Source organism: Xenopus laevis, chromosome 2S (genome assembly GCF_017654675.1).
Source record: "Xenopus laevis strain J_2021 chromosome 2S, Xenopus_laevis_v10.1, whole genome shotgun sequence".
Taxonomy (NCBI): Eukaryota; Metazoa; Chordata; class Amphibia; order Anura; family Pipidae; genus Xenopus; species Xenopus laevis.
Window position 1 is genome coordinate 56951730 of NC_054374.1, and position 26350 is coordinate 56978079.

Here is a 26350-nt window from a genome sequence, read left to right on the forward strand (position 1 = left end):
TAGTTCCGCCACTGCTACTGCTGCTGGATGAAGAAGAGCTGGAGAAGGCGATCGGGTAGAGGATACGCTGTCAGTGAATAGCCAGGAGGAGAAATCGAGCGCTGCAGATGGATGGTCGCCCTTTCGCCGTTTCTGAAGAGGACAGGAAGTGGAGTTTCTGTAAGTTATTTATTAATAAAGTCTTTGCTATTTTAAATTTTAATTTGTGTTGGTTTTTTTTTCGTTGTGTTCTAACAATTTTTTTGGTAAAAATTTTTGATGTTACTGGTCCTTTAATTTAAGCCTGTTCAATAACCTACTAGGAATGACTAGACCTTGTAATAACTAATGCCACCAAACTCATCTCAATCATTTGCATGGGTTAACTTTAGAGAATAGTGATCAAAACATGGTCTCCTTTGAGATTGTTAGTGTCAACTCTATAAGGGAGTAACTAAAACATTTTAAACACGCAAATTTTGCCAGTATAAGGTCATCTCTGAACAATATGAACTGGAAAAAGCTTTTCACAGGGTTAAACACAGAAATATGTCTTTAAAATGCTGCTTAATAAATATACATCTCAGAATATTCACCTTGTAAGCTAGAAACATGGTCACAAAGCAAAACCTTTATAGTTTGATAGATGTGTTGAGGTTGCTAATAAAAGACATTCTTTTAAGGCATTTAAGTTAGCTGGGACAGCTGAAACGTTTATCAGGTACAAGGACGAGGAGGATAAATCATGCAAACGTGCTATCACTCTTCTCTTCAAAAGCAGGCTTGCATAAACTGGACTTTCACATGATGATTGTAGTTAAAAGTAATTTTTTTTTAATGGAAAAACATCTCAAAAATAGCCATTTCGTGCATTGTAGGCACAGTAAGGAACAGTAACGCTAAAAACTGAAAATGTATCAAAGGAATTAAAATATAATGCACTGTTGCTCTGCGCTGGTAAAACTGGTGTTTGCTTCAGAAACACTACTGTAGTTTACATAAACAAGCTGCTTTGTAGCCATCAGGGCAGCCATTCAAGCTGATAAAAAGGAGAAAAGGCACAGGTTACATGGCACATAAGAGATAAGCCATGTCCAATACAATGGTGTTTTATCTGTTATGTAACCTGTAGCTTTTCTCGTTTTTTTCCATCTTGAATGGCTGCCCCCATGACTACACAGCAGCTTATGTATATAAACTTTAGTAGTTACTTTAACCCTTTAAGTGCCAGCAGAATTTCACATTTTGGTTACGCGAAATGCCAGCAGTTTTTGAAACATTTGTGCTCTTTCACTTTAGTGGCATTTTCTGAGGGGAAACCTATAGTTTACCTAGGAAAACTATACATTGTTTTTTTCTGGAGAAACTGAGCTTTCTAAATCTGCCTGAGTTGTCATGTATTTCCACCTCTGCAAAAAGATTTATAGCTCTAAATACAAAAAAAAAAAAGAAAAAATCCTATTTTTCACAATATATGCATTTATACCAGAAAAATATTTCATTTTACGCATGAAAATCCAACTGATTTGGAAAGCCTCGTGTTTCACGAACGTGCCAATACCAGATATGTATAATTTTAGCCAGATTTAGGACATCTGTAGAGCAAAAACTCCCGGCAGTATATTACCGAATTTTTACAGAAAACTGCATACTTTAGATTCCAAGGCCACAAAATCCTGAAACTGTAGGTTTACCCCAGAAAACCATATATTTTTAGAAAGTACACATTCTGCGGATTCCAAAATGGGTAACTGTCTCTCTACTCCTAACTACCAAACATCAAAACTTGTCTGAACATAGCGGTTTTTATAAAAATATATCAAAATTTTGAAAAATCACTTCAAAGGTTTTATTTTGCTGCTCCGCATATCACACACTATATTAGATACCAAGAAAAAGCAAAAAACTTGCTACTCAACTGCTGCAGTCTATACAGGCCTGTCAAAAAAGGGCCAAAATGCTGGAATATAGCCCCCAACTCCAAAGGGCACTCAAATCAAAAATTCAAAAATATATTCCCAGTCAATTCTCAAAGTTAAAAAGTCACTTTTTATTTATCATAAATATTAAAAAGTAGGCATACAGACCAATTGATGCTCCGCCTTACGCGTTTCGCACCCACAGGCACTTATTCATAGGCATTACTGTTGTTACATTTGGTCACAAAATTTATACCCCAGGAAATCCCTCCCCAAACGTTAAAACCAATCACGTGTTGCCACCTCACGTTTTCTTTTCTTAAAGCAACATACAAATCAAATTGGTCCTATTAGCATTGTTTCTCTGCCTATACTCTGTTTCATCTCACAACCATTTTATTAGGATACCCACATTTAAACAAGTATTTAAATGGCAATTACTGCCCCATTACATTCTGTTCTCTCTCCTAATATTATTACTTGTATATATCACATTCTCTTATCTGCCCCATACAATTCTATATATCCTATATATATTCTATATATCCACCTAGTTGTAAACATAGCCAATTACATTATATTTTACGTAAAAAAATGTTACATCAAACTCGTAGTTCAAACCAAGTGGTAACCGAGTATGCAAGTAAAAAATCCAAAAAAGTTCTCTTTTTGCTAACAACTCTGCCAGGTTACCCCCTCTACTACCCAATCTTACTTTTTCTATTCCCTGTACAGAGAAATATACTACATCACTTCCATTACATCTTGAAAAATGTCTCGTTATATTACTCTTTTCAACTGTTTTTGGATTTTTTATTTGACTCAGATGTTCCTGTATTCGCTCCTTTAGCGTTCTACTTGTGCAGCCCACATATTGTTTCTGACATTTCAGACATGTTATCAAGTAAACCACTGTGGATGTATTGCAACTGATATAATCTCTTATTTTAAAGCTAGTATTTGTCACCGTAGACAACGAATAACAACAGTAATGCCTATGAATAAGTGCCTGTGGGTGCGAAACGCGTAAGGCGGAGCATCAATTGGTCTGTATGCCTACTTTTTAATATTTATGATAAATAAAAAGTGACTTTTTATCTTTGAGAATTGACTGGGAATATATTTTTGAATTTTTGACCAAGAAAAAGCACCCTGAATGATTGCCAGGAGTCCACTGAACAGTTTGATCCCCATTGTGCATAGGTTTACCAAAGTACCTGGCATTTAGAGACCCCAATATGAAGTCAGCACATCCAAATTGTCCAGGACTTTACTTCAGCTACTGAAAAATTAACACATTGACTGCATTTTTTGTGGGGTAAAAACACAGAAAAATAGGTTTACCCCCCAAAACCATATATTTTTGGAAAGGACACATTCTACCGAATCTAAAATGGGTACCCATGCCTTTCTGCTCCAAACTACTCGCAAGGCTTTCCCAAAATTGTAGGTTTTGGTGAAATATCTGAAAATTGCCTCAAAGCTTCATCTTCCCAGTACCATTAAACCCATGCATCATTACGTACCAAGAAAACGCACCCTAAATATGATTACCAGGGTTCCTCCAAACAGTCCCCTGAACAGTTTTATGCCCATTGTTCATAGGTTTATCAAAGTATCTGGCATTTAGAGACCCCAAAATGAAGTTAGCACATACAAATAGTCCTGTGGGTAACTTCAGATAATGAAAAATCAACACATTTACTGCATTTTTTGTGGGGTAAAAACACAGAAATATACGTTTACCCCCCAAAACCATATATTTTTGGAAATTACACATTCTACCAAAATCTACCAAATCTAAAATGGGTACCCATGCCTTTCTGCTCCAAACTACTGAGTCGCAAGGCTTTCCCAAAAATGGCAGTTTTGGTGAAATACCTGAAAATTGCCTCAAAGCTTAAACTTTCCAGCATTGTATCGTCCATGTATCATTACCAGCATAAAGCATCCTAAATATGAATGCAGGGGGTCTACTAAACAGTTTGATATCCAATAAACATAGATTTACCAAACTATGTGGCATACAGAGACCCCCAAATCCACATAGGGGATATGAATTTTCACGTATGACACTGGCTACTACAACATAAGCACCCAATGAGATCCCCTAACAATATGGAGACCCTAGAAAACCATATATTTTCCGAAAGTACACAGTCTGACAAATCTAAAGCATGTAAGGACATCTTTCTACTGCAAACTACCAAACCGCAAAGCAATGCTAAACATAACGCTTTTTATGAAATTTCTGAAAATAGTCACAAAGCAAGCATTTTACCCCATTATATACCCCACATTTTGTAACGTACCAGCAAAAGTCATCCTAAATATGAACGCCAGGGGTGTACTGAACAGTTTGATGCCTGATATGAAAAGATTTACCAAACTATTTTGCACACAGAGACCTCCAAATGGTTATATAGCAGACAAAATTTTCATGGTCAAAATGAAGTAACAAAGAACAAAGCGAAATGGTATAAAATCACTAAAATCCAACAAAACCGCAAAAATCAATGCTTTTTTTTTCCCGCCTACTGTAATCAGCAGTCAGAATCAATGGTTGAATATTTTAGCATGGCCAAATAGGTTTTACAGACAGAAATAGGGGAACAAAACCATCGCAAAGCTGAAAATGTAATAAAATGGCTAAAAATGAACAAAAATCACCAAAATTGCAGTATAATCACTAAAATAACATACAAAAGGTATTGCGCAATGCAATTAGCGAATACGCTATTCGCAATGGCAATAAAACAGTTTTTTCAGGCAAAAAAAACAGACGATGCAATAAAAACAAAAAAACAGACACAACATAGTGTAAGTGTGTATGTGTGTGTGCAACTGACCAATTGCATGTTGTGTGCGTGTGCAAGCGTGTGGGGGTGCTGTGAATGTGTGTGACCCCCCTGATCCCCCCAAAAATGTATGTGATTGTGTGTAAGTGTGTAATGGGAAAATAAGTATGTGTTTGTGTGTGTGGATGGGCACTAACCTGGGTGTAGTAGGGTCCAGATCGTCCGGGAGAGCTGCAGGCAGAGAAGGCACCGTCCTCTTCTGATGATCCGGTAAAAGGGGCGGAGCTTAGCGGCCAGGAAGTGCAGGCAGCAGCATAGCACGTCCATTGCACGTGCTGCTGCTGCCTTTGGGGCCCGTGGGCTACAGAGCCTCAGGGGCCACTCATTCCCTGCCTAGGCTTGTTGCCTGGGGGCTGGGGAATGAGTCTGAACAGAGCGAGCAGCTTTACAAGCCGCTCCTCTGTTCACAGAGTGCAGGCAGCAGCAGAGCACGTAGATTTCACGTGCCTGCTGCTGCCTAGGGGCCCCTGGGCGATCGCGACCCAGGGGCCCCTTGTTCTTCACCTAGGCTCGTTGCCTAGGGGCTGGGGAACCCGAGCATAGCACTTAGAATGGAGCGAGTGACTTTACAAGTCGCTCCTCCGTTCTGAAAGTGCAGGCAGCAGCAGGGCACATATATTGCACGTGCCTGCTGCTGCCTTGGGGCCCCTGGGCGATCGTGCCTCAGGGGCCACTCGTTCCCAGACCCTGCTCGTTGCTTGGGGGCTGGGGAACTAAAAGGAACGGAGCAAGCGGCTTGAAAAGCCGCTCCTCCGTTCCCTAACCCTGAAATGCTGCAGAACGTAGAATCTACGTTCTGTGGCATTTCAAGTGTCATTCCCACAGAACGTAGATTCTACGTGGGGTGGCACTTAAAGGGTTAATATGGTTTAATTTTTTTGGTGTTACTGATCCTTTATTCATATGCTAAAACATTACAGAACATACAGAGGTATTTTAAATGTAAACGCACCAATCATAGACAACCATCGAACAGAAAATCAGACGGGGTTTACAAACTTATGCTGCTTAAGGTAAAAGTAAAGATAACTATTTGAAAGATCCAACATAGAGATATTTTTGCAAATCGTAGATATACACAGACAAGTTTGACCATAAATTGCATATATTCAAACAGGAAACATTGTATTTAAGATCCATCCTCAGTGGTTGCCTGGTTCCCAGGAAAAATAATCCATTTAGCTTCCTTTTTAAGAAGTTTGTCTAGAACGGTCTCTCCAAAATTCTTTTTGAGAGTATGCCTTGTTTGGCCAAGGTATTGATGGGAATATTCTTTGCACATGATGAGATATTCAATGTTTTTAGAATTGCAATTAATATACTGTTTTGTATTATATGTTTTACCAAATATAGAAGTAAAAGTGGAGGTCTTTTTATATAATTACAGGTGATTTATCTGGTAGAGCCACATTTTGTACATACCAACAATGATTAGCCCTGTGCTGTGTCTAGATTCAACATTTTTCAATAGAAAACAGATACAGTTTGACCCTAATATTTCTTTTAATATTGCCATGTTATTTTAAATGATGCTTCTAATTTGCTTAAATTGCAAGCATTGTGTATCAGAACACAGGATAGGGCATCGGAATTATTTTTCTTCTGTTTAAAATACTTAGTCCATAGACAGAGAGGGAGAAACTGATTAATCATTCACTTTAACTGCTAAAAAGGTTAGGATGTTTTGTGTGCATGGCTCTTGTAAAGGTGGTTTTCAGGTTATTCTTATGGTAGCCTCTTTCAAGTAATATATCATGTAGTTGGCAAGATGCAACTACAAAATCATCAAAAGATGTGCATGTTTGACATAGCTGTAAAAATTGGCTATACAGTATGCTTCTAATGAGATGAGATCCACATAACCTAATAAAAGCCTACCATATATCCAGTTTTTACAAATATGCTCATCTTTTGATGACGTTGCACTTAAAGCTTGCCAACTACACTATGATACTTCTTGAATTTTCTATTATCTTTTTTTCTTCTATATCCACAATTGGTTTAAACAGCTCTATTTTGGATGTTTTAAATACTTTTTTCTTTACTATTACTAATACTTAGTTTATTTACTATTAATTAGAATGACCTTAGGCGGCATAACCCTCTTTCTGATTGGAATTTCGATGGTTGTCTATGACTGGTGCTTTTTGAGATGTTTTTTCTTTAAATAAAATTACTTTTAACTGCATCAACTATGATGTGAAAGTCTGGTTTGTGCCAGCCTGTATTTGAAGTGTGTAGCTTGTGAAGTGAATGTGTTTTATAACCTCCCTTCTGGGGCTTATACACCTGGACCCCCCCCCCCATTAGCTTTGATAAGTGAACCTCTGCTACTTTTCCAATAAATACTGGATACCCTTTCAAACGCGTTACAAAAGCCTGAAATTGAGGTTAAAATGGTATTGCAGTGAGTAGTAAAATGGTTCTAAAATTATTTTTTAAATATGTACTGTAAATAGTTAAAAAAAATTAAGCAGGAAGAGTGGGAACCTTAATATCAAACGGGGGTTAGTTGGTTGACCAGAGACAGAGAAAAAGCAGAGACTCTGAACTTTTATTTTTCATATTTATGAACAGGGTATTAAGGGATAAAATGCTTGACTTCATTGCAAGTAATAATACTGTGAGTTTATTCTAGCATGGTTTTATGCGTAACAGATCTTGCCAAACGAATAGAATAATATAATATATATTATGAGGAGTTGAGCAGGAAGCTTGACTCTGGTATGGCAGTGGATGTAATATACAGTGCTTGGACTTTGCTAAAGTATTTGATACAGTACCATACAAAATTTATATAGACCTGGAATAAAGTATTTGTTTTTGGATAGAGAACTGGCTGAAGGATAAATTACGGAGGGTGGTAGTAAATTGAACATTGTCTTATTGGACTAGAGTTGTGAGTGGAGTACCATATGTACTTTGCTTTTTAATTTGTTTATTAATGACCTGGAGGTGGGCATTGAAAGAAATTGCTGATGATGCTAAATTGTGCAGAACTATAATATAACTTCAATTATAAACAAGATAGGTGGCCATCTTGATTCTGCGGGTAATTTGCTTGCCAATGCTTTGTTTTCCTTATTATGGCAAACAATGCATGTTATGTGGAACTCGTAGGATTTTCAGTTTTGTATCTGCTGTGCTGAAGCTCTGGAAAAAAACGTCTCTCTACATCAGTGGTTAGACCATGCCCCTCAACACAAAAGTTATTTTAGATAATCCACCTCACAAATGTTTTAATAATAGGTAGACTACAGCCTTTTCAAAGTCTAATTAGTGGAACAGACCAGGTAAACGCAGAACTTTGCTGCAAAAATCCTTTTTATTGACACTACATGTTTCGAGCAGAAATGCCCTTTGTCAAGTGTAGTAGACACCATTAACACACAATCTTTATAGGAAATTGGTGGGAGGGGAAAAGTGGGGGGCGTAAAGGTAACACCTTTGATTAGGGAATTAACCCATTGTTCACACCAAGGTCTAGTGCAACTATATTGGTCCATTGTTGCATCACATTCAAATATCAAAAGAACCTGTATGCATACATTAATTGGTTATTAAAACATATCCAACTGTTAAAAGATCAATAGTGCATTGTGTCCTCTTTCAAAATTATTGTCCATTGATCACCATAAGTGCTGGTTTGGCAACCACTGTTGTAGGCTTCAAAACAACCTGGTTAAGTAAAAACATATATACAATAAAAGCCTAGTACTGCAATAAAATTTACTTACTGGGATGTTCTCTTGACACATTTGTAGCATACTTTTTTCACATACAATGTTTCTATTCTAGTCACCTATTTGCAACACTATCCATCACAGCCATCTGTGTAACAAATTGTCATTAAACAGTAAGCTAATTTTCTTACCTATTGTAAGGTTAGGGCAGGATTCACTTGTATCTGTAGGATAAAGCAAAGTATATTTAATTAACTTATTATAAGAAGCATTTCACGCTCCATTGATCATTCAATCCTACTGGCTGCATGCTATCCAATTTCTTTATCCACATAGCTTCCCTCTGTAAAAGTGCTTTTTTTTCTATCACCTCCTCTTGTCTGTTGTTTTACCACTTCTACAACTAACCACCTCAGTTGTGCTACATTATGGTGGCTTTCAGCAAAATGTCGGGACACTACTTTGTCTGTACTGGTATTCGGGGCAAAGTTTCTTGTATTCCCTTTATGTTCTTTTATTCTTTCCTTCACGCTTCTTGAGGTCTGCCCTATATAAACCTTTCCACAGGGGCATTTCAATAAGTACACCACTGGACTTGTATTACACGTGGCATAATGCTTCATATTAACTTTATACCCTTTAGTGGGGTGACTGATTTACTTCCCTTTAATAACGGACGAGCGCATACGCAGTTTAGACATGCAAAAAAAGACCAAGGAGCCTGATGATTCCTGTTAGATTTATTACAACTTACAATAGTAATAGTAAAGAAATACAAAAGATTATGAACAAACATTGGCCAGTTCTGTTAGAAGATACAACCCTGAGGTCAGTCCTTCCGGGTTAAGGTTTCCATCTGTTATAAAAGAAGTCCGAATCTAAGACATGTTATCCAGAAGTCACTTCCAAACTAAAAAACAAACAGCTAAAAATCCAGGGTGCTTTCAATGTGGGGAGTGCAACATCTGTGAAAAAATAATGAAAGTTAGTAGCTTCATGGATAGATTTGGGATTATACACAAAGTTAATGATTACATCAACTGTAAGAGCCAGGGAGTAATTTACTGCATAGAATGTCCGTGTCATATGAAGTACATTGGAATGACAACTCAAAAATTGAAGTCCAGAATTCAACAACACTGTAGTCCCATTAGAACAGCTGACAAACCCAAAAAATAGGAAAACACATTATCTACAGTAGCACAACATTATAAAAAATATCATTCAATGGACCCTACAAAGGTAAAAGTATGGGCATTAGATAAAGTAAATTTAGGGATCAGAAAAGGGAATTTAGAACAAACCTTACTAAAAAGAGAAAGTTACTGGATTTACAAAATGAATACTGTCTCTCCAAACGGTATTAATGAGAACAATTTGTTTACATCCTTTTTATAAGGTTCTAAAAGAATACGGATCTGTCAATTTGAATAGGAACAAATTGGATACAACTCAATGCCACTTATGTAAGAATTTTTACTCTGTATAGCGATACAATTGAAACCGTACAACAGGGGTCCCCAACCTTTTTCAGCCGTGAGCAACATTCAGATTTAAAAAGAGTTGGGGAGCAACACAAGCATAAGTTCCTGGGGGTGCACTGCCAAATAAGAGCTATGATTGGCTATTAGTAGCCCCTATGTGGACTGGCAGCTTACATGACTCTATGTTTGGCAGTATATCTGGTTATTATGCAACCAAAACTTGCCTCCAAGCCTGGAATTCAAAAATAATCACCTGCTTTGAGGCCACTGGGAGCAACATCCAAGGGGTTGGGGAGCAACATGTTGCTCACGAGCTACTGGTTGGGGATCACTGCCGTACAATATGTTATCAAACAAACATTAAGATACAACTTAATGCCACTTATATAATGATTTATTACTTTCAGTAGAGTGGAATGATTGAAATAGTATAATGTACCGCATTCAAATAATAATAATTTAACCCAATTTATACTTGGGTTAATGAACCAATTAAAGTTATTTTTTAACCACGGAATTGTATAATAATAAAATTAGTTATTTATGGAAAGATACAATATCAGTTTTAATACCTACAGAAAGTACGTTGGGTAATTAAGGGTTAAATTCGCTTTAGTCAGCAATCCCTTAAACGTTTAAATAGGATAACTTAAGACTGTAAATGTTAAAAGACGGAGTCTACAAATCTCACGAGATTTAGTGTCTCAATGGGCGAGATTACAGACACGAGTGAACTCCAAGACGTCACTGCGTCCACAAACATTTACGCAGCAGCGTCATTACGCTGAACGTAATGCTGCGCAAAGTGGATGATGCAACCTTAGGAGGTTATAAATACTCAGCGTCCTTATCCACCCGCATTGCCTTTGAGAAAGCTAACTAGCGAAACGCGCGTCGGCAGCTTCCTTGCGTAGACAGTTTATACCATTTTATTGAAATCCTTGGGTGGGGGGTTAGTGAAATTCTTTTTAAACGGTTTCCTTTTTATTCTGCTCAGAAAATCCTTTACCTAAACCAATACTGTTTTCTCTACTAAGGGCCAGGGGATTTGTGGTTTTATAGCATAGCCAGTTCTTACACAAGAAAGATAAAATAATATTGAGACCACAGTCCCTGAAACCCTGGGGTCCATGAGACAGAAAAATATCAGACAGCCTAACGGGACTTCTCCACCTACTATTAATTTCCTTTTTCCTACTAATCAAGCAATCTGAGCAGATATATGAATTTTTCTGGATTAATTGGGATTTTATTAAGCACTTCATCACTTTATATTTATAAATAACTTTTTGCACAATTGAATACAACAATTTATTTTTAATCAATTCGAAAAATCCGTATGGATTGATCAAGCAACAAGTCACTTTATAATTCTTGGCACTTATGCACTTTAGGTGCGAATAACTCACAATATGAGTACACCAGCACTTTATTGATTATAAGAAATTTAATTTCACCTAAAATGTATCTCTTTTCTTATTAAGTATAATAGAACGTTAATTTATAGAAAGTACAATCATCCAGTTGTTTTATAGAAACCTTGTTAGTGAATTAACGTGATTGGTAAATAAGGGATACTTTTCTTTCTCCTTTTATAATTTACTATGTATAATGTGCCAGGACCCACTGTCTCCCACTGTTTTGTGTGCCAGGACCCACTGTCTCCCACTGAGTATAATGTGCCAGGACCCACTGAGTATAATGTGCCAGGACCCACTGTGTCCCACTGAGTATAATGTGCCAGGACCCACTGTCTCTCACTGTGTATAATGTGCCAGTACCCACTGTTTCTCACTGTGTATAATGTGCCAGGACCCACTGTCTCAAATACACTTAATATATTTTGAGGAAAAAAAAAAAAAAAAAACCTACTGTTTTATCCCAAACGGCATGCAAGCTCTATTAGCCCACCCATCTGGTGGGGTAAAAGAAATTCGGGGTGACTGGTTCCCTTTAAGTTAGCCAGTATATGGTAGCCCCTCCAAACAAAAATAATCACCCTCCACCTATGATGAGTGCATAAAATGTGAGACTCACGGGGTATAGGTTATGGAGGAGAACTATTTTCACAATGTATTGGACTAAATGAGGCAGTTGGTACAATGGTACTAGGCTCCTGCACAAAAGCTGCTGCACTACTGCTGGGTGATATGGATCCATATTAGGGGTGGGGGGCTTGTTGGTATACATAGAAATGTACTTTTGTAGTCAGGCTCAATAGCCTATTATAAGCCATTTAGTCATTATATGGCCAAACTCATTTATGGTGGATTAATAAAATCACAGGTCTATGTGGATGTACTATAGCTTACACACACATATATATATCTCAATTACTATTTTCTGTCATACAGTGTTGTTACTTGTTACTGTTTGTGGTTGTAACATCTAATATTTATTATCCAAAACAATGAAATGTGCTCATTTTTGTAGTCAGGCTCAATAGCCTATTATAAGCCATTTAGTCATTATATGGCCAAACTCATTTATGGTGGATTAATAAAATCACAGGTCTATGTGGATGTACTATAGCTTACACACATATATATATCTCAATTACTATTTCATGTCATACAGTGTTGTTACTTGTTACTGTTTGTGGTTGTAACATCTAATATTTATTATCCAAAACAATGAAATGTGCTCATTTTGAGTTCATTTTCAATGAAGACTAGCGTAATTGTTTTAAATGTTGTGTACAATAATGCAGGTTTTAATTCCAGTTGCTTTGTTAGTTTAATCTCAGTGCAGTGTCCACAAAGTATCTTATCTTTCTTGCTAAACATGGAGCCATGAGAATGTCCAAAACTGTAATACATTGCCCTATATTAAAATCATGCAAAAACACCAGCACAGGTGAGTGTGAAACCTTTTCCTCCAAAACCATGCACAGCCATATCTACAGGGGAAATCTATATGAAAATCATCTGTCCTGTGAATCATGTGAATTGCTTTTTCAAGTAAAGGGAGAAGGATAAATGAACTAAATACTCCAATTTGCCATTGCCTTTAACATTTGTTTATCTTTGTAGGAATGCTGGCAGTGTACAAAATGCCACAAATTTAATTCACCAGTAAAACGTTACTGCTACCGCTGCTGGGCACTTCGCAAAGACTGGTATCTGGACTTTCCTCGCCTCATTCACTCTTCTTCCACTCCCACCCTTCCTGGTAAAGTTAGTTCCCAATTGATTGTGGATGGTTTAGACATCCCTGATTGTCGTAGAACAGTCTCTGCTCCCATGGTGGGGGTCCAAGTACCTGAATGTAGATCTCTAGTGCCTTTTCTGGAACCTTTAGATTTGGCAGCAAATTCCAAAGCCTTCTCTGAGAGCACAGATACACTGCTTACTTTTAAGGCTGCAGAAGCTTCACTGCTTTCAAGCCGCCCTCTCTTGGAGCCGTGTCAATTGTGCCAGAGGCGACAACGCAATGGCAGTGTGGTACATGGACGAACTGCCCACCTGGTGACTTGTTTTTCTTGTGCTTGCAATCTTAAAAAGAATCAAAAAGGATGTCCTGTGTGCGAGAAGCCAATACAGATGGTGGTGAAGATATATGTTGCATAACTAGGCAGTACAAGCATGAATAACATTTCACTGCTACAAACCAAATATGGGCCAATGCAGTTGGCACAGTCTACTCGAGTAATTGTTTTATTTAAGCACCTTTTTCACCTTGGAGGAGGCAACCAAAGCTTTGGTTACAAAATACACTGGATGCAGGGTTGGGGAAAGCTTTGGTCCTCAAATTAGCACTGCCAACACAAGAGTATGTTTCTTGTACAACACTTTTTGGGATGCATTTGCTTTCAAATATCTTCCCTCAATATCTGTGATAGTGATCATGACGTTAATGGGGCCTGATTCTTTTAAAGGCTATATATATATATATATATATATATATATATATATATATATATATATATATATATATATATATATATATATATATATATATATATATATATATATATATATATATATATATAACTGTTTAAAGACAGAAATTGCTGGTTGATTTGTGTAAATTGTGTTCTCTCCTTTTGTTTTATGTCAATTCTGTTACCCATCATATAATTTAGCATTTCAAGATGGTGTAATTATTGTGCTGGTCAAAATATTAATGCATAGTTCACACAAAAACCGCACTTCAAGGAATTTGTAAGTGAAAAAAATGAAAGTTGGTTTATTTTCAATGTTTCGGCACGTACACTCGTGCCGTCTTCAGGAAGGTGAACACTACACTACTAATCAGTGAAAATGATTTATAGGTGAAGTCTGACCGGTTTTTATGTGAACTCTCTCAAAAAACATGTTATTCTGTTCCAATACACTTTTAGATTGTACTTGAACATTCAATAACAAGTTTGTATTATTGTAATGCAAGGTTTACCAGGGATATGTTAATCAATTACAAGTAAAACTGCTTTCAGTCTTTGTTAATTTTATTTTATAAGTTGGGAATTTAATAGTTTGGGTAGAAGGCTTGTGTGGCTTTATTCTTTATTGTTTAAAAATAAATTACAATGCATAATAATTGCAGTGTTTGTTAACTATTATTTGTTGTCTTGGCTTGTGTAGTACTAACGGCAATTCAGAAATTGCCGTAAATGTCAAGGAAATAAACACGCACATACTATGGCTTAGAGCCTTAGAACATATACTACTTTACTAAACAAAATGGCTACCGACAAACAATAAACACAATGCTAAGTCTGTCACAGTGAATTAAACCATTAAACACTTAGGGGCAGATTTATCAAGTGTCGAATTTTGAATTCATGGGAGGTATTTCAAACTCTCATGAACTTGAAATTCCACCAACTGCAATTTATTTAAAATCAAATTTTTTTTACTGTAGTGAATAGGATCGACCCGCAAACTCGAATCGAATTTGATTCGAGTTTTTTCAGCAGCTACAAAATTAATTCCAGGACGTCCCCCATAGGCTAAAACAGCAATTCGGCAGGTTTAAGGTCCAAAAATTAAATCTAATTTTAACAATTCCCTAGTCAAATTTGATAGTTTTGGCTATAGAAAAATTTGAATTTGAAATTTAACTTTGACCCTTGATAAATGCCCCTTATACTTAGCTTTGTTTAGGAGGTGAAGTTTTAGCAAATGCTCTTGCAGAGCTACAGTCTTTGCAAGGAAAGTAGATTCTCTGGGCCTCTGGTTCCTTCTAGTCAAGTTCCATGCAAGATTACATGTCCAGACACTTCAAAGTGTTAGATGACTTTGAACAGTCCTGTGCAAGCTAATTTCTTAGGAATTCTGAATCAAACTTTACCTAAGCACACTGACTTCATGTGTATGTAGGGATCAGAACAAGCAGATGATTCTTTAAATTTTCCTGTTTGGTCCTAGTACAAACTAGGGGAGTTTGTGTGGAAAAAATTTCTTGTGTATTAAAGGGGTTGTTCACCTTTGAGATAACTTTTAGTATGATGTAGAGATTGATATTTTGAAGCAATTGGTTTTCATTTTCTATTAGTTGTGGTTTTTGAGTTATTTCGCTATTTATTCAGCAGCTCTTCAATTTGCATTTTAAACATTCTGGTAGCTAGGGTCCAAATAACCCTAGCAACCATGCATTGATTTGATTAAGAGACTAGAATATGAACAGGAGAGGCCTGAACAGAAAGATGAGTAATACAATTTAGCTATAACAATACATTTGTAGCCTGAGAGAGCATTTGCTTTAGAAGGGGTCAGCGACACCTGTTTGAAAACTACAAAGAGTCAGAAGAAAAAGACAAATGATTATAAAACTAAGTAATGAAAAACAATAAAAAAGTTTCATAGAATTGAGCATACTAAAAGTTACTTGTCACACATGACCGTTACTTGTTACATAACTGTCACGTAACTTTCAAGTGTACAGTTCAGAATAAAAGCAATTCAACATCAATAACCTGATCAATCACTTTTTTGATAGAAATGTTATTTCTACAGGGCAAATAATTTACTAGAAGGTGCAGAAGAGTTATAGAAAACAAACAGCCATGACATGTGCTGCTGAGTCTGTGTAATTTAATCATTAATTGAGGCTTGTTCAAAATAATAGCAGTGTTCAAAAGAATAATTTGTTCCAAATAATAGCAGTAGGAAGTCAATTAGTGAGGTCATTAATTCTGTAAAAAACAGGTGTCAATTACAGCCCTTTTTTTAAGGAAGGCAGCAGATGTTGTGCATGCTAGTTATAATGCATTTTTCTCTGAAAGTCTGAGTAAAATTGGTTGTTCCAGACACTGTTCAGAAGAACAGCATACTTTGATTAAAAAGTTGATGGAAGGGGCGTGGCCGACTAACAATGTGAGCAGACGTGTGGTAGCTGAGCTCCGGTTGAAACCCACGTAAATCCAGTAAAAATCCTGACTAACCAAGGGAAAACCCCCTTATAATCAAGCTCACTTGCGACTGACCGATTGTCGATGGGCAGAAAGCAGCATAATATGGTAGAGGCTTCTGAGCTCATCTAAGGAACACGGGGAGGCCTACCAAAATGGCTGACACACGCAAGCCAGAACTGCCCAAGGAACAGCGCAACAGAGCAGCCGCACTGCCTACACCAGTGCTGCACGCAACTGTGAGTACACCGGACACTTCTGACGATCAGTTCGACCCTGCGCTCTCCCCTTCCCCTCAGAGCTTAAGCCTCCATAGCGACTCGCCACCCACTGGGAATGATGAACCTACCTTAACGGAGGTTGTGGCGGTTCTTCAGAATACTATCCAAACGTGTCACGCAGCAACCATGGCTAAGGTTGAGGAGCTGTGAATAGGCTTTGCCATTCTGCGACAAGACCTTCAGAAGGTGCGGGAACGCACAACTGAGGTGGAGCGGAGGGTGGGGGAGCTGGAGGATTCCTGTCATCCGTTGCCGGAACGCCTGACCCAAATACAATACAGCTGGAGGCAGCTGAGAAAGTTGGATGATTAGAAAATCGCCTGCGATGCAACAATGTGCGCATAATTGGTTTCCCCAAAAGAGACGAAGGCCCGGACAACACTAAATTTCTGGAAAACTGGCTTAAAACTGAATGTGGGACTGAAACCTTTTCCCCAATGTTTATTATTGAGCGCGCCCACCGCATTCCAGCTAGGCCTCCGCCACCTGGCGCGACTGACCCATCATTGCCCGCTTTCTCAATTTTAGAGCTAGAAATGCAGCTCTGGTGGCCGCTCGACGCTTGGGGGAACTAAAGTTTGAAAATTCAACAATTTCGATGTATCCGGACTTCTCCAACGATCTACGGAAACAACGGCAGCAATTCGCTACAGTAAAGAGACGCCTCCAAGATACTGGGATACAATACTCCATGCTATATCCTGCCAAGCTCCGGGTCTCAGCAGATGGAAAGGCGCAATTTTTTACATCACCCCTGGAGGCCTCCCAATGGTTAGACCCCATCGTCCTGAGTAAAACATTTCTATACCTGCTTCATTCCTTTTGAGCATACAGATAGGCCTTACAAAAATCGGCCCGGCAATTCTACGATCATATTGAGTACCATTCCCATCATGTGGTATATCCTGATAATATCTTTTTTACAGCAAGGTTACCAATATGGGTCTACCCTGGTCTAGTTTACTCTTCCTCGTAGTGGGAATCATGGAGTCAGCAAGAGTTGATATTTGTAGAACTGTATCTACTGACATTAGTTTGATATAAGTCTGCAAAACGATATTTTCACTGTTGATTTGAAACTTTGTTACTAATTTGTTAACAGTGCGACCATTTGTTTTAGGTGCACTCCCTACTGATTTTGAATGTTTTGGGATCAACACTTCCCCACTATAGTGGGAAGTAGGGTGGGAAATGCTGGGAATTCTCCTCTCTCTTCCCTTCTATCACTTTCCCCTCTCCTTCTCTCCATCTTTCTACGCTCTATAGGGAGAGACAAGATTTGGATTTAAAAACCTTTGATGGCAGCTTAAATAACAGCTATCTCCTGGAATGTGAGGGTACTTAATGCCCCTCTCAAAAGGACTCTGGTCTTTAATTTTCTAAGAAAATAAAAAAACCCAAATAATATGTCTCCAGGAGACAAACATTTGTAAGTCAGCTAACCCCAACCCACTTAAAAAGATATGGATAGCACAAGCCTATCATTCTGTGTACTCTAACTATGCCAGAGGCACTTCAATCCTAATAAATAGATCGCTCCATTTTCAACTCCTTGAACTTCAAAATGATACGGAAGGTAGATTTACTCTTATCCATGCATCCTTAGCTGGCTATCCGTATATAATAATTAACGTATATGTACCTCCACCTTTTAATGACTCTCTACTCTATAACGTACTTTCACGGCTGGCAGCTCTACCTTTGGTTCCAACACTGGTGATGGGGGATTTTAATGATGTAATGGATGTGTGGACAGATACAGTTGGTTTGGTTGATGTGATAAATGATTATCTCCAGATCAATATAAACACACAAGCTTCTGGCCAGAGAAGACTATAGCAGGCCAGCCATCCATGCAATACATAAAAATGAAACAGAATTAATTAACAATCCGATAGAAATTAATCAAAATCTTGCAGAATACTATCAAAATTTATACACCTCTAAATTTGAGAAAACACCCTCAGAAATAGCTAATTACTTACAAAACCTAGATCTTCCCAATCTCTCCCTTGAGCATAGAATTTTTCTACTTCAACTCTCCTCTCTTCTCTTTTTCTTTTCCTTTTTTCTACCTCCCCTCTCTTGCTGTTGTCCCCAGGGTTTAACTATTAAAATGTCCAGTACATTGTGGCTATGCATGATATGGCTGATTGACATTTCACTGTACAATACTGTGCTGGTAATAAATAAAAGTTTTTAAAAAAAAAGTTGATGGAAGAGGGTAAAACATGAAGTGCAGAAATTATCTCAAATGCTTTAAAATGTCAACCAAATCCTGAAAGACATAGTTTAGTAATATTAGTTCAGTGACTCAAAGGAAAGCAAAATTAAACCATTTTTCAGTTTATACAGTGTATCTTTGAGTTTGTAAAGAAGAATGCAGAATGCCTAATTTTTTTATTTTCTTCACTTTCTGTAAAGGAATAAGACAAATTTAGTAATTTTTTCTTCATGTTTTGATTTGTAATGGAATATGCAGTTTTCCCATGCATCTGCATGTATGGAAATAAAAGATATAAGAATTTTGAGCTTTAGTCACTTTTTTTTTTAAACACACTGTACATGGTTATTTGTCCGTGTGGCCTATCATTCAAGATATTGTTACATAGTAATTAAGGTTGAAAAAAGACACGTCCATCAAGTGCAACCATTTATGTGTATATATAATTTGCTTGACTGCTAGTTAATCTAAAGCCGAGATCCCCAACCAGTGTCTCGTAAGCTATGTGTTGCTCACCAACCCCTTGGATGTTGTTTTCAGTGGCATCAAGTGGATGCAAGTTTTAATTGCATACAAACTAGGTGTACTCTCAAGCCTCCTGTAGGCTACCAAGTACACAATTACAACCACATGAATTCTCTTCATGGTTGTGTTGCTCCCAATTTTTTGAATGTGACTCATGGGTAAAAAAAAAAAAAAAGACCTTCTGAAGCCTTTTCAATTTACCGCAAAGGGGAAAAAACTTTCCTGACTCCAAGATGGCAAGTGGACCAGTCCCTGGACCAACTTGTACTATGAGCTATCTTCCATAAACCTGTATTTCCTCACTTGCTAAAAAGCTATCAAACCCCTTCTTAAAGCTATTTAATATATCAGCTAGTACAACTGAATGGATGCAAATATGTCATCTGGAAGGACCTACTGGTAAAAAAAAATGTATTATATGATCCCTATATATATTTATGCATAGTTGTCATATCCCCCCTGCCCTTAAAGGAACAGTAACACCAAAAAATTAAAGTGTTTTAAAATAATGAACATATCATGTACTATTGCCCTGCACTGGTAAAACTGCTGTGTTTGCTACAGAAACACTACTATAATTCATATAAGCTGCTGTGGAGCAATGGCGGAAATTGAAAAACGGCTATATGGCACAGGTTAACTAATGGATAACAGATAACACCATTAGACAGACGGAGCTTATTTGCTATCTGCTGTGTAACCTGAGCCTTTTCTCCTTTGAATGGCTGCCCCCATTACTACACAGCAACTTATTTATATAAACAATAGTAGTGTTTCTGAAGCAAACACAGCAGTTTTACCAGTGCAGGGCAACACTGCATTATATTTTCATTACTTTAAAACACTTGTATTTTTTGACGTTACTGTTCCTTTAAGCCCTCTTCTCCACAGTAAACTTCAACCTGACCAGTCTTTCCTTGTAGCTAAGGTTTTCCATACCTTTTACCATCTTAGAGTACTGGAGACCAACACTGTATGGCATATTCTATACCAGTGCTCTATAAAGTGGAAGATTAACCCCCCCCATCTCCTGTAAATATATACACCTTTTAATACTGCTCAAAACATTTTGTCCTTGCAGCTGCTGACTGGCATTACTTGCAGCTAAGTTTATTATATAATAGGAATCCAATGTCTAAGGTAGCTTGCACATGTTTACATACCAGGTACAAGACTTTGCCTTTATTAACATTGAATCTCATTTGCTACTTAGCTGCCCAGATTGCCAGTTTGTCAAGATCTCATTGCAAAGATGCCGCATACTGGATGGAATTAATTGGGCTGAATTGTTTTGTGTCATCTGCAAACACTGATACCTTACAATACCCTCCTCTGTCTGAGGGACCCCACTAAGAACTTTACTCCAAGTACCTGATTCTGTAGCCAGTTTTCTTTCCATGTGCACTTCATAAAGCCGATAGTGTAGAAAGCAGTTGAAAGAGAGTCTCAGAAAATCAGAAAAGAGGCTGGTCTAAAACTGAACTAAACTCTCTCAGTACCCGAGGGTGTATTCCATCTGGCCCTTGTTTACATTAATTTTGAGTAAAGCTTTATGAACTATATCCTAAGTCAGCCACTGACTAGACTGAGCTGAGTCAACAGTGCAGCTAAAAGGTGGGCCATGGAACTCGTAGAATTGATTTAGCACATTTGCCTTTTCTGTATGTTACAATCATATTGGTACCATTATATTAAAAGGAGCCATGCTCTCAACCCACATCTTTTTACTATTAATATATGTAGCCCACCTGTGTGTGTGTTACAAAAGTTTAATTTATAGTGTGACTTGCTACCAGTATACCTGGCAATTAAGCATCTTCTTTACATGACAGCAATTGGCAGGTCTTGTGCTGTGATATTTTCACTATTTTAATAATAGTGAATATTACTATTATTTTGATAATTTTATTCTCACTACACATAATCCACCAGAATAATGACCTTTTTTTCTGTGCACTGTTAATCAAATGATCCGCCTTACATGAACAAACACGGAATAATTTGAGTCTCATTTTCTGTCTTTTGGTGAATATACAATTTTTTTGCAATTTATCAATTTTGGGAATTTTTTAAGCACAAGCCATATTCCTTAAACTAATGTTTAAAAGAGCATATACTGGTCCGGATTAATTTTATTTAAAAAATAAACATTTGCTGAGTAGTGGTGATTTATTAAACTTTTTTGTTAATAAGTGTTTGAGCAAGAAATATTATTTATTTGGAAATGTTTTAATTTAGGACAAGATTTACTAAGGGGCAGGATAACATAATTTTTAATAAACCACAAATGTTGCTTTACTTATTAACTCTTTAAGTGCCAGCAGAATTGAACATTTTGGTTACGCGAAATGCCCGACATTTTTGAAACATTTTGTGCTCTCTCACTTTAGGGCCTATAGTTTACCTAGGAAAACTATACATTGTTTTTTTCGGGAGAAACTGAGCTTTCTAAATCTGCCTGAATTTTCATGTATTTCCACCTCTGCAAAAAGATTTATAGTGCTAAATACAAAAAAAATTGAAAAATTACTATTTTTCACAATATATGAACTTATACCAGAAAAATATTTCGTTTTACGCATGTAAATCCAACTGATTTGGAAAGCCTCATGTCTCTCGACCATGCCAAAACCAGATATGTATTGTTTTACGCAGATTTAGGACATCTGTACAGCAAACACTCCCAGCAGTATATTACCGAATTTTGAAAGCAGAGGGCAGAAAACGGCATACTTTAGATTCCAAGGCCACAAAATCCTGAAACAGTGGGTTTACCCCAGAAAACCATATATTTTTGGAAAGTAGACATTCTGCTGCTGATTCCAAAATGGGTAACTATGTCTCTCTACTCCTAACTACCAAACATCAAAGCTTGTCTGAACGTAGCGGTTTTTATAAAAAATGTATCAAAATTTTGAAAAATCATTTCAAATGTTTTATTTTGCTGCTCTGCATATCCCACACTATATAAGATACCAAGAAAAAGCACCCTGAATATGATTGCCACGGGTCCACTGAACAGTTTGATCCCTATTGTGCATAGGTTTACCAAAGTATCTGGCATTTAGAGACCCAAATATGAAGTTAGTACATCCAAATTGTCCAGGACTTTACTCCAGCTACTGAAAAATCAACACATTGACTTTTTTTTGTGGGGTAAAAACACAGAAAAATAGGTTTACCCCCCAAAACCATATATTTTTGGAAAGTACAGATTCTACCGGATCTAAAATGGGTACCCATACCTTTCTGCTCCAAACTACTGAGTCGCAAGGCTTTCCCAAAATTATCGGTTTTGGTAAAATATCTGAAATATCTGAAAATTGCCTCAAAGCTTCAAGCTTTTCCCAGCACCATATCACCCATATATCATTACGTACCACGAAAAAGCACCCTAAATATTATTGCCAGGGTTCCACCAAACAGTTTGGTGCCCACCAAACATGTTTTTTTCAAAACAAATCAGTTAATAGTGCTACTCCAGCAGAATTCTGCACTGAAATACATTTCTCAAAAGAGCAAACAGATTTTTTTTTTATATTCAATTTTGAAATCTGACATGGGGCTAGACATTTTGTCAATTTCCCAGCTGCCCCATGTCATGTGACTTGTGCCTGCACTTTAGGAGAGAACTGCTTTCTGGCAGGCTGCTGTTTTTCCTTCTCAATGTAATTGAAGGTGTCTCAGTGGGACATGGGTTTTTACTCTTAGATCTATCAGGCAGCTGTTATCTTGTGTTAGGGAGCTGTTATCTGGTTACCTTCCCATTGTTCTGTTGTTTGGCTGCTGGGGGGAAAAGGGAGGGGTGATATCACTCCAACTTGCAGTACAGCAGTAAAGAGTGATTGAAGAGCACAAGTCACATGACTTGGGGCAGCTGGGAAATTGACAATATGTCTAGCCCTGTGTCAGATTTCAAAATTGAATAGAAAAAAATGGCTCCGATAGGAAGCCCATATTGGTTACTTGGGCTGATGGTTTAGTGTAAAGGGCTTGTATTGCTTGAAGTATTATTCCTTTCATGCCGTATGCTTGCAGTACTTCTTCCATGTATATCCAATGTACCCTATCAAACGCCTTTTCGGCGTGTAGGGATAGGAGAATTGTGGGTGTGTTTTGCCTTGTGGCTTTTTCTATAACTGCCATCATTTTTCTAGTGTTATCAGTTCCTTGTCTCCCTTTTACAAAACCTGTTTGAGCTTGGTGTATAATAGTTGGTAATATACCCTGTAGTCTGTTAGCCAATATTTTCGCATATAGTTTAATATCGCAATTTAACAATGATATTGGTCTATAATTTGTACATTGATCTGGAGTTTTTCCTGGTTTTGGTATGGTGACTATTACTGCCTTCAACATTCTGCTGGAGGTGTTCCTTGCAGACTTATTACATTGAAAAGCGTTGTTAGTTGGGGAGTCAATGTATCTTTGAAGTACTTGTAGTATAGTGAGGTCAGCCCATCCGGTCCCGGTGCATTCCCCTTTGGGGCTGTGTTGATTGCTGTACGTACTTCTATCTCTGTTATCGGTTGGTTTAAAGAGTGTAATTGAGTTTCTGTAATTTCTGGTAGTTTTGCTTTAGCTAAGAAGTTTTTAATACTCTGGGTTGTAGGTTGAGGAGTGTGGGAGTCTGCTTTTAGATTGTATAGAGATGCATAATATGCTGCAAAAACATCTGCAATTTCCTTTGGATTTGTCCTCTTTTTGCCTTCTTCATCTAGTACATTTTCTATAGTCTGTTTAGCTTGTCTTTGTTTTAACAGATTAGCTAATTGCTTGGATATTTTGTTACTTTTAGTGTATCTAGAAAACTTTAATCTTTGAAGACAATATGAACAATGATTTTTTATTTCTCTTATTTGTTTGGATTTATTTTTTTGCGGCTGTAATTTGTTACTGCTCTCCAGACTTTGGAGTTGCTCCATTAGGTTTTTTATTGTATGTTCTCTCTGTTTCTTTAGTTGTGCAGCCTGTTTTACCAATTGCCCTCGTATAACTGATTTATGGGCACACCATAACGTTCCTGATGTCACTTCTCCATTATCGTTAGTTTTAAAATATTCTTGTAAGGTCTGTTTACATTGTTGAACTATTGTATTATTACGAAGGAGGGATTTGTTTAATCTCCAATATGCCCTATTTATTTTTGGTGCTTTATTATTGCCGTTACTGGAGCATGATCAGACCATGCCCTATTTATTTTTGGTGCTTTATTATTGCCGTTACTGGAGCATGATCAGACCATGTTCTAAGTCCTATTCTTGTTTCCAAGATTTGTTGGAGTAGATATCTATCTGTCAATATATAATCTATTCTTGTATATTTTGTATGAGGGTGCAAATAGTATGTGAAGTCTTTTTCCATCATATGTTGTTCTCTCCATGCGTCATAGAGGGAATGTAGTTTTAATAAGCGATTTAAATTTGCCGCATGTATAATTGTTTCTTGTCTAGGGGTGACAGAAGTTTGAGCTTGAGTATCTAGTTCTTGACTTAGTGGCACATTGAAATCTCCCCCTATGAGAATATTCCCTTCTTTTTGTTTATCCAATGCCTAAAAAAGGCCCGATAATAAGCTGATTGTTGTGGCCTTGCTCTGCTTTGCCCATGCATGTAGCTTAGCTCTTTTGATTTGACTATTCAGCCCATTTAAATTGAGTGTAATTATTGAGAGTTCCATACTAATAACAAACTACGATATTGAATTAAAATATACTCACTCATCTTTTATGCTTTAATTTCTGTTCAGTGGCGGAACTACCGGGGGAGCAGGGGGTGCAAACCAGGGCCCCCCGGCAGTCCGTTCGCCGCTGAAAATGCGGCCGTACGGAGGGGGCGGGGCCCGGCTGTGCGTCACGCACCAGGGCCCACCCCCCTCTAGGATCGCTACTGTTTCTGTTGGACCTTAGATTTCCTCTGGTTGTTTTGAGGTACGTGCGTCTTGAACGTAAGTAGTATGTTGTCCTTATTGTAGCCAATTGCAGATTCCCAAATGTATTAGGAGAGGAAGAAAGAGAGAAAGTAGAATCAGGGCTAAAAAAGAGAAAAAGGGATAAAAAACATTTAATTTCATGAAAAAACATATAACATTTACAGGTATATACCGCAATACTGGATTAAGTATTGTATTTTTTGACTCTAGCAGACTCTTCAGGTATTTTCTTTAATTTAGGAACTCTTATAAAATACAAAGAACTTTGTCTTAGAGTCATTGGGGGGGTTTAGCTCTTAATCTTGGTCCTTGTCAGGAGGGCATCTTCTCTTATATGGGTACTTTTATGCATCCTTCATACTTAGATATTTCGAAGTCTTTTTTTAGTGGTTACCCGCTACTCTCAATGTACCTTCTTCCCCTTCTATTTCGTCTGTTATTGGATCAGCGTGGCCTGTAGCACCTCTCCTAGGATTGTTGTGGTGTATGTGCCACTCTTGCGTTAGTATAGACATTTTTGGATGTTTGTTTCTGTGACCTATCTTGCTGCGGTCCTACTTTCCATTGTTTTAGGAGACGTATTCCCTGTTGTGGAGAGTCAATAATAGTTGGGGTGCCTTCATACATAACTCTCAGTTTTACCGGAAACATCCATCTATAGGGAATATTGGCTTCTCTCAGTATTTCTATCACTTGTTTATATTCTCTCCTTTTCTTCATCGTGTGCACAAGTTGGATCAAAAGCCAGGGGAAATATGACTGTTCTGAATGCCATTTTAGTTAGCAAAGTGAGAGATGTTAAAAAGAAAATGGAAACTCATGTAATTTTGAAAATATTGGGAAATTTTGTGCTACAGATACATTTGTGGAGGTGTCTGTTAATCAAAATCATACTTTTGAGACAACTGTGTATAACAGATGGCAGGTGCATGCAGGATTAATTAAATTTGCTTATTCGCTTGTTATAATAAAAATGATTACTGAAATACGAAAAAAATATTTCATACATTTATTTCTGCAATCCAGTAAAGTGAACTATGCATGTCTACAGTGCATAGAGATAATATGTCAGTCATTTTAATACTGTGTAGAGACTACGCATGATCTCTTGTAA

The 26350-nt window shown here is 37.4% G+C and overlaps 1 protein-coding gene across 3 annotated transcripts in view; it reads left to right on the plus strand.

The window, feature by feature from the left end:
- Nucleotides 1-14462, plus strand: part of mdm4.S (MDM4, p53 regulator S homeolog) — a 109613-nt gene extending 95151 nt beyond the window's left edge. For 2 of the 3 annotated variants that reach the window (XM_018248141.2, XM_018248139.2), the window contains one exon: nucleotides 12956-13675. In XM_018248141.2, coding sequence (XP_018103630.1) covers nucleotides 12956-13492 — 537 coding nt within the window. In that variant the 3' untranslated portion in view covers nucleotides 13493-13675. 3 annotated transcript variants of the gene reach the window in all.
- The last annotated feature ends 11888 nt before the right edge of the window (nucleotides 14463-26350 follow it).